General features: G+C 33.7%; 1 protein-coding gene across 1 annotated transcript; it reads left to right on the top strand.

The window, feature by feature from the left end:
• The first annotated feature begins 4,789 nt into the window (after nt 1-4,789).
• Nucleotides 4,790-6,713, top strand: LOC120339410 (putative methyltransferase YdaC). Its single transcript, XM_039407531.2, has 2 exons — nt 4,790-4,983; nt 5,616-6,713. The coding sequence occupies exons 1-2, from the start codon at nt 4,837-4,839 to the stop codon at nt 6,168-6,170; spliced, it is 702 nt and encodes a 233-aa protein (XP_039263465.2). The 5' UTR covers nt 4,790-4,836; the 3' UTR covers nt 6,171-6,713.
• Nucleotides 6,714-10,101: the final 3,388 nt, after the last annotated feature.

Consider the following 10,101-nt stretch of genomic DNA (forward strand, 5'->3'; position numbering starts at 1 on the left):
ACAGTATTAAAAATTATCACTGAACTGCTGTAATACTATTTGTGATGCATTCAAACAATCCATTCAGTTGAAAATGACAGATTTCAATACCAATATTGTCACTCTCCTTCTCACTTTCCACTGCCAGATTCTGTTTTTTCATTCTTTTTGCAGTATTGTTCCCATAATTATGTAATTTATTCATTCTGCATTCATACCGCAGTACTGCAGTACCGTACTACGGTAACTTACCCACGTGCTTTTTATGCCAGTATACATAAGCCTACAATTCCACTTTTAGTTCCTTAAATAATCTTGTAAATAGTATTGATAGTATATATAGTATCTAAGAACCTATGCGATCACGAAAGTTTCAACGGCTTAAAACAGTCCAACGGGGAAATTATCGATTTTTCATGTCACTAATTTTATTCACGTCAAAATCCCAAGTCGATACTTAAGCTGTAATTGAATTACACTTTGCTTCGACTTAAGCTAACAGAAAATCATCCGTGTCTGCTGCTGCGTAAAATTCAAGACTCAAATAACAAAATAATAGTGGGAAATGTAGAAGACCAATGCGAGCCACAAAACAACGGTTGTTTTGAATCTCCCGGACTGTTGACGATTTTGCTTTGTGCCAAGTGCTTCGCAAGGTGTCGCTTTTCATCAGGGAGGGTCGTATGGAAATTTATTTTACCAGATTTGTACTTGTGTCTTTCTTGCTGGCCGATTTCATTTATATAAATGTAAAATTGGTAAAAGAATTGGCATTATCAGAGATAACAAAAGATAATTGAAATTGAATAAAGAAAAAATACTCAAACATAACAAAAATGGAGATTTAGAGCAGGGGTCACCAAACTACGACCCGCGGCGTCACTTTATCCGGCCCGCAATAACACGCAAAAATTGCTAAATATTTTTCCAAGGGAGATTTTCCCGAGCATCGTCTTCCTTGTTTAATTCGTAACATTGGCCAATCAGCAAGATGCAAAAACGTGACGTAATAATAAGCCTTTCCGCTTCCACTCAGACACTTTTTGCACCCTGATAGATTTTCAGTCGTGGTTGTAAACAATATTTCGTTTTTGCGACTTTAAATGCTATTCGTTAGTTTTTGGTTGTGTTTCGGAAATTTAAGTATGAATCAAATAAGTTGATTATCATTTGCGTCCTTAGCAGTTTTAGTTTTAATAGTAGTAAGGAAAAATTAGCCTAGGAATAGCTGTGACATAATAGGCTAAAATGCTCTACCGGTACGCAACGTTTTCTGAGAAAAATGCACTTGTACACTCGTATCGCGTGCTCTCGACGAAACTGTTTACGTTTCTTGTGCTAAAATAAACGTCGAATGTGCATTTTGCGCTAACAGTACTGTAATCCCTCGCGTACTGCTCCAATTTCACAAGTCACACTAACTCCGATATAAATAAAAACTGCGTCAGTGGATAGATCTGAGTGAAAATAGAAAACAATACCAAGTTTATAAAAAACGGTCAAGAAATAACGAAGATATCGGAACTTTGGTACCAACCCGACAGGCCAATTTTTTTCATAAGGATTGTATTACTTTTTGATAAGAATTGTAATAAATATGAAAAAAGAACACATATCAATTACTAATATTTCGACGTGCGTCACATCTATGGAATATTGAGACTATTTCAGGATTTTATTCTGGCAACGGTCATTGACACCGCCGAAAGATCGTCACAAATAAACGCTGGAGTTGTGCATGATAGTTTAACAGTGGTTCATTGTGGGTAATATTTAACGATGTTCTGATTGTGCAAACTTCATAAAAATTGGTAAGTATCAAATTAGGAAAGAAATACACACGTACATATAAATTTTATTGGTGTCCATAGACAATATCATTAATTTGCACTACGTATAACTGGAGCGTAATTTTTAAAAGCGTCGAATGTTGGGAAATTTATGAGCTAATAAAAAAAATCAAATACCAGATAATAGTTGTTTATTTTATCTAAATTATGTCAAAATTTCATGGAATTCTAAGCTACAGCAAGCAGTCCGTAGTCGTTTTTATGAGCGGGTTTCTAACACTGCATAACGGTACTTAGCAGACGTGATGCGTACATTTTTTGGCGCGAACAAGCGGATTTTGAAAATTCCTAATTCACGACAGAAACGTTTTGATAACAGCTAAACTCAGGATAGTTGTTTAGATATTGAAATCCTTCATATTTGTTTTCCTAGGATGTTCCTGATCTATATTCTGCGATATAAATAGAATTTAAATCAAGTCTTCGGAAATGTAGAAGATATATTGTTGAATTGATTTCCCAACTTTTGTGAATTTATTGTATTGCATTGACAAAAATATTCACCCGGCCCGTTTCAACACAGTTTGAGTCATACCCGGCCCGCGGTCAAAAAAGTTTGGTGACCCCTGATTTAGAGTAACACAAATCGAATGAAAGTTGGAATAAGTTCATTGTGAAATATTACTTTTATATTCGTATTGTAAACTAATACTGTGTAAATGTACGTACGTAGAAATGTGCATACGTGCAAATGTACGTGGTTGAAATGCCTATGGCTACAAATGTCTAGGGTCTTGGAATTATTATTTTATCAAAAATTTTCCGTTTTGTTCATTAGAAATTTTTCAAGAAGTTATTGTCATTGCGAAAAAGATTGCCTGATTATAATATATATATATATTGAATTGTCTCAACTAACCACAATGATACAATAAGAATAGATTTTATTTTTTATTCAATAATAATAATAAAGATGCTGAACTTTTGTAATTAATTGCAATAATTTTTTCAATTCTATTGAATCGTTTGAAACGACATAAATGGTTGGAAGATATTTGCAATGCAACTTAAAATGATGTTATAGAGAGAGAGAAAATTTATTTTTTCGTCAAACCAGAAAACATAATGATGATACAATAACACATATATAATAATAAACAACACATAATGCAGTTTTCGGTATATAATTGAGTGATAACGATACGACCATATACCATCATCTGAGTCAGTTACCACACAATGCTATAGATTCTCTTATAAGTGATAATATAGAAAACGTAACAAAATAAAATTTATTTAACCTATAAAGTGAAAGATTGACGAGACAAAACGCAGGCCTTTGAAAATTAAACTATTTCATAGGGCAATTGTCCCGAATAATGTTGCAGGCGTAGGCCATAGGGTTTCAATTTTGTACTTTTGAATATAAGCGATTTTTTTCAATGCATCTGTTGAAAACATCGATCCTCATTTTTCTAGAAAGAGGCGCCGCGGCGCACTATGCGATTTCGTAAGTACGCCTCGAAAACTAACAGAATTGTGTTAAACATAACACATTTATGATTGGATATTTTACATATTGTATTTATTATAAATGTTTCATTGTTTCTCATTTTAAATGTTGTGCTTATAAATCATTAAATTCATTTTACCTTTCTATGTTGTTTACTTTTTGTTACGTAATGTCCGCATCTATTGTTACGTAACTGTTACTTGCTGCAATCTCGTGAGCTGCAGTATTTATCTGCTGAACCGAGTTTAGCGAACATGAGGGATTTTTTAGTATTTTTAAGGCAGGCAGATATGAAAAAGAAGCGTTAACCTTTTTACTTCATATTTTAGGCATACATGTTTACAAACTTTGAAATGCAGAAAGTACATATTAACGATCACAAAATTGAGTTTCAATTAAAGGCAGCAATTTTTTTTCATGTATGTGCGCCGTGAGTTTTTTCGTGATAATATGGCGACGTACGAACAAAATGTTTAGGAACCACTGTAATGAATTCTCAAAAACAGTGGAGTGCAACGAGTCAAAAGCCTCGATGAGTTTCAGCGATATTTCAATCATGTACATTCATATATAACGGGTTATATGTTAGACATTATTCACAGCACCTAGTGCGGAACTGATGAGAATGATTAAGTAGATGTTTTTTTCTCGATGTGGCACAGTAGTTGAAATCGCCAAAACGTCGCGGAAAGAAGTAGTTTCAATTTCTATCGATAAAGCAAAGAACATGACATTTACTATAAATACTGAAATATCGATTCTTAAAAGAGGTGATATGCGATGTTGCGTAATGTCATCATAGGTCACTAAAAGTGATTGATGTATTTTTTTTTTGAACAGCTCCCTTGCGTTAAGCCTAGCAAGTGACAATTTCAGAAAAATCATGACCCTCGACGTAAGGCAGTAAGTAGCCTAAGGATAAGGTATAATCGGTGATGCATCGTCTGCTTCAAACTACGCTTCGCTACCAAAGTCATTCCTATGATATAATTTAGTTAAATCGGTTCAAGTTTATCGTTTTACATAAAAAAATTGTTATTATTGTTCGATAATGTTATGAGGCTATATCGTTTGCATTAACTACTTTCATTGTGTCAATAAATATTATTTATTACATCACCACGTGAGAATAAAATGGACGTAATTTATTTACAAAAAGTCACCGAAAACTATGAGTCTTATTGAGCTGTGACACAATAATGATGTTATATATACTGCACTCGAAAAGTGTAAAAGCGGAGAAGAGGCACGTTAATGCAGATCAAATCAACATAGCGTTATTGTGCAATGTACAGCCATGATTACAAAGCAGGTAGAAAAAATAGTGTTGGCAAAGTGATCCGTGTAGCCTACAGCCAATTTAAGACGTATACTAAAAACTGATCTGTATACATAGGTCAACATAGAAATAGGAAAGGTAATTGTAAAGCTGATATATAGATATATTTTGCTTTATTATAATGTAACAATGTTTTATTTCAATATCTTATCTTTTCAAGTAGGCCTACAGGTTTTGTAATCTTGATTGCCATAAATCAATTTACATATTAAAAAATGTGCATTATCATCAAACAAAGATTCGAAGAAAGCATTGCAAGAAACCTTCGTAGGCCATCCAATGATTTGTATGGATTTATTATCAAACACTTTTTAATCACTCGCAATGAACAGAAAAATAGAAAAGTTATCGAATTGTTACAGGTAGGATTCTGTGATTATATTTGATATAAAAACTAGTAAACTTCATTATGATTTGACCTCATAGATACGATAGGGTGATAAATAGTACCGTAATAATAATCTCTGGTTAGCACCAGACAATTGTAATGAGATAATCCTGCGAGCTACTACAAAGTTTACCCGACGCAAAGAAAAATGGGATGTTGTAGTTATCCCACTTGGTGCAATTTGTCAATGAAATTAGTTTGTTTGTCCGGTTTAAATGAATAGTTTATTTGAACAATAAGAAAATCTGTATATTCTATTTATTGAGTTCTGTAATTTTGTTTTTATTGTTTCCCTGCTTCTAATACACAACCGATTTCAAATTTTTGGTACTTATACGAGATGGTATCGTAGATGGTTAAAGACGCTAAAAGGCTATTACTTTTACCTCTTATTTTTCATTTTTTTTTCAAAGTGTTAGGAGTCCCACCCGATATTTTAGCAAAATTTTACTCTGTAATTTCAATTAATAGGAAGACTTTTTATTTGATTTGGTTTTGGTACGCTTTGAAATTTAAATTGAACCCTTCTTATTTGTATTTTTTCTATGTTATTTTCAAATCATTTGAATATAAGTCACCTTTACCTTTGGTAATTATGTTATTCAGCTACAGTCTCATCACAATATTCTAGAAATTGGCTTTGGGCCAGGGGAGGGACTTAAATTAACTCTGGATACTACTGGCCATGGGAATCCTTCTGGAAGAATATATGGAGTTGATTTTTCATCAAGGATGTGTGAGGAAGTTCAAAAGAGGTTTTGTGATGAAATAGACAAAGGTAGAATGTCAATTTTAAATGAAGATGTATCAACAATGTCTATTCCAGATAACACGATTGATAAAGTCTTCCACATAAATTCCCATCTTTACTGGTCTGACATTGATAAATCTTGTGCTGAAATATATCGAGTAATGAAAAGTTGTGGTAATATGGCAACAGTTGTCAACTTTGGAGCCATAGAATCATCTAAAAGAAGTTCTACTATTTTGAAATATGCTGTTAATTCAACACCAGAGATTTATACCAATGCACTTGTAAATGCCGGATTTGTTGATATTAAAATGACAACTGTTGGAATCCAGCGTGGACATGAACTTAAAGCGATATTATGCACCAAGACATGGATCTGCCGGTGTTTGATGCGTAATTACATTTTATGACTTTTTGTACCCGTGTATCTATGTTGCATTTTCTATCTTTTTTTTCATTATTATTTCGACGTGAGCGCGTGTGTGCGTACTAGAAGGTGGTACTGGGCGTACTATAATAAATATTCATAACATCCAACTAAATACATGTGCAGCCACCACCCCTACAAGGTCATTCGTTGTAACAATACAAGGTAATAGAGAGAGCGCTGATATTTATGTTAACAGAAAAAATGAATACAATGGAAAATAATATTGTAAATATTTGATCATCAAAGTCAATATTCACTCAGTTACATATATGTTCAATTTAATTTCGATTACCTAAATAAACTGCACTACAATAAACAGACAAAGAAAATAGAAAATCTTAGAAACGCGAATTTAAAAAAAAAACGCTGAAGATAAAGACGCAGTAGTTTATGTCTCACTGCTAATGCCACAAAATCGCTTTTCAAAAATACATACATTATCGGTATTGCCAATGACGATGTCACTTACATGTATTCTGCGTTGTTTTTCTTGCTGCAATGCCTTTCTCTCTTTACGGAAACGGTAGCTCATAATCGTTCTAAGTGAGCATCGATACCGCCAGTTCTGTTAATATGCTTTATTTTTTATTTAAATGCAAAAGTATAATGAAGAAGTCGAATCTTGCCTTCTGCCATCTGTTGCAAATTAAAAATTCACGTGCTGAACGAAAGTCGAAGTGCACGCAAGAAATTAAAAATACTATTCCGGTTTGCGAGTGGCGACATTTTGACTCTCGCTTTAAGACAACTCCTACACCAACGTCCGAGCCCAGATTTCACTGATTGATGACATGCCAGCAAAGTTAAGAACATAATTCAACTTCGCAACTTCAGTATTATGACGCACTTGCCTCTCACCTTCCCATTGAATTCCATTGTTCTCATGTTATCATAATTTATACCTGAAGATAAAACGATCACAGCAGCATGTGTGTATTGTTTGAACGAGTAAAAACTTCATTAGCCTCTTCCCATTACTATTTTGCTTCGTGAGTAAAACACTACGATATACATAAGCACACTGATTTGTTCCATGCACATTTTGTATTGGATTTCAACCTGGAGCATCGAGTTTCCCATTAAATGAACTTTCTGGAGTCGTTTAGAATTTCCCGTTAAGTTTGCGGGAGTATACCACTCTGGCGTTATAAAATAAGTCGAAACGCATAGGTGTAACGTGGGCTTGACCACAATGAAATCGAGCTCTATTTCATTCCAATGTAACCCCAGTGCCGAGATGCTTTTGTCAATTGTGTTCTATATAATTTCATTTATATAACGTGGGCTTCATAACATGCTAAATATAGCACAATTTGAGGTAGTCTTCTAAATGAATTCTCTGAAACAATAGCTTGTCAAGAGACACAATACAATATTTGGTAGGATTTCGCGCGTGCCTAAAGCGTGATATAACTGAAAAGTATCATGTGGCATACTGATAACCTGTACTTTTATAATTAATGCATAAAATTAATTATATTTCGAAGTTAAAAACATTTTGTGGTCATGTTTAACAAATTGGCAAATGTTATTTTATGCAAAGAAGATTTCACCCTGAAAAACGATTGCCGAAGAAGCATGCAGCCTACCGACAAATTTGTAGAGATACTGTAAATAGCAATCAACTTCACTACTTTTTCCCAAAGTGTATTCAATCACTCGTGTTAAGCTGCCGTTACAACTTTTTGTGGTTTATGTTACATTTGCAGCAACAAGAGATCATCGCTTTCTGATCACATATATTTCACGAGCTACATGCGTGATCAGCGCACATGTTGTCGTTATGTAAGAAAAACTCCACGTGTTTATTGTGTCCTTGAGTACATCGTTGACGTAGCTATCATTCGCATAAATAACTTTAAAGGTGATTATGGCTACTTTGATTATTGATACAAAAATATAGTGTGTTTACATGATTAAATTCTTGTTTTAAATCTTGAATTTTGCTTTTCAAGTAGAACCGGTTAACTTGGCTTTCCATTTCATCATCACAATTTGGTCTACTGATGTATTTTTTATCCAGAATTAATTTAAGACATTCAAGCAGGCTACAATCTCTGCGGCAATGTTTAGCAAGACCAAAAACTTGAACTTGTGTTGATTCTAGGAAATTAAGGTCACTGCTTCGTTTTACTGATAAATCTGCTTCTCACTAAACTTGTCAGACAAGTTCTCGTATTTATTTTCTGCTTAATCCTCTCCTCTGTGAAATGTATTTCAACTTTTAAAACTCTAAATAGAATCTTACAGTTTGAAATGCTATACAAATACAACCCTTTCGAAATCTGATAAAATAAACATAAACGCCCACCTTGATTATCTGTGTTACCATGTCTCGGAAAAATTAAAAAAAAATATATCAAATAAAATTGGTTCGAAACTAACTTCATCTTCAAATCATTAGATCAATCAAATTCAGCATCGGATGTTTGAAATAATATAGAGGGTGACAAAAATGTAGATTAACATTTATTTATAATAGGTTGATCAACTTAGTAACTGTTAACATACTTTTGATATATCCAGTATACAAGTGATCTATCTTGTAGTAAAGTCTCGTAGAAGTCTTCGAGTATCTTTAAAATGTTTTGGAATAACTTAAATATTATACCAGATTTCACCGAAAGCACAATTCATGGAATTTTACTTCAAATAAGTTCCTCCTCTTTTTTAGGATTTCCTAAATACATGTGTATATTGCTGTAATATCCGCATCCTAATATTTAATAACATCAAATAGTTATTAACTTACCTTGAGAGATATTAAAATATACACTCTGACACAATCCGATTCGCCAGGAATTAATCGATTGCGAGGAAGGAGTATAACAATTGGTCAAATTAATTGTCGTTAGGCAAAGACGCCTCTCAGAGCGACCACCGTGATTGGTGTTCGATGTACAAAAACTAGACATACAGGTGTACCTCCCACATATGAATCGATAATACAATATACTTATTAGATTTCTTGAAATGAAGTGTACATTCCGTGGGACAGGCCGGTTATAATATTGTATCGACATAAAGTAAGAACTCAAAAGTTACACGAATCTTTTTTACAATTCAGGTATATTCCCACCAATTCATATATAAATAAATGTAAATATGATTCAATTCAATAATCAATTTTAGAAATGTTTTGGGTTTGAACGCTATACAATATTCATAAATTACTTAGTGGACACGAAATGTACATATGTATCGTTCGGCTAGATTCTAGTTGTTGCTGTAAAATCGCAACTTTTCTTCACAACTGGTTGACCAACTGATTTCAAATAATTTGCAGTCGATATAAAACTTTTATTTTTTAAGGTGAACACCGATCTTTTCGGCTAACCCGGTGCTCCAACTAAAGCCCTACCGTAGCGAATTCCTCTCTTGTTACTTATCGATCTTGAGATCGGTAAGTATGTTGATAGGTATTTGTCTGTTTGTTTGTTTGTCTGTTAGATGAAGGCGATCTCACGAATCTGCTCCAAATTTTGCATGTGCATTCATCATATCTCGGATCAGAAGCCTATTGATTTTGGATGAATTATGTCCTATAATTAGCGAGTTATTAATTAATTAGTGATCGGAAACGCGGTGTCACTATAGAGTCATGAATCGAAACCGCAGTTTCGATCGATAAGTATTCGCGTTTATTCTTTAACCAAATTTGACTCAATACATCTGATTCTTCTATTTTGAACAAGCAAAATGGATTTAGTTATAATTTAAAAAAAAATCGGATTGTATTATGAATTAACACATGCACATTTTTCAAATAGCACATACACGGTCAACGACCGATGAATCACAAAAGCTTCAGGTGGCGAAAGAGGGTAGAACAGAGGCGTGCGAGTCGTGCGTGTTCTGTGCGGATGCGCACGTAATTCACGCTACTGGATTTGTTCTGATTGAATAAAATT

Source organism: Styela clava, chromosome 9, assembly GCF_964204865.1.
Source record: "Styela clava chromosome 9, kaStyClav1.hap1.2, whole genome shotgun sequence".
In the NCBI taxonomy this organism is placed as follows: Eukaryota; Metazoa; Chordata; class Ascidiacea; order Stolidobranchia; family Styelidae; genus Styela; species Styela clava.

Bases quoted from the DNA above. Each gene is read 5' to 3' on its own strand.
- LOC120339410 (XM_039407531.2), top strand. From the start codon at position 4,837: ATGTGCATTATCATCAAACAAAGATTCGAAGAAAGCATTGCAAGAAAC. The intron at 4,984-5,615 runs GTAGGATTCTGT...TATGTTATTCAG, and splicing joins AAGTTATCGAATTGTTACAG to CTACAGTCTCATCACAATAT.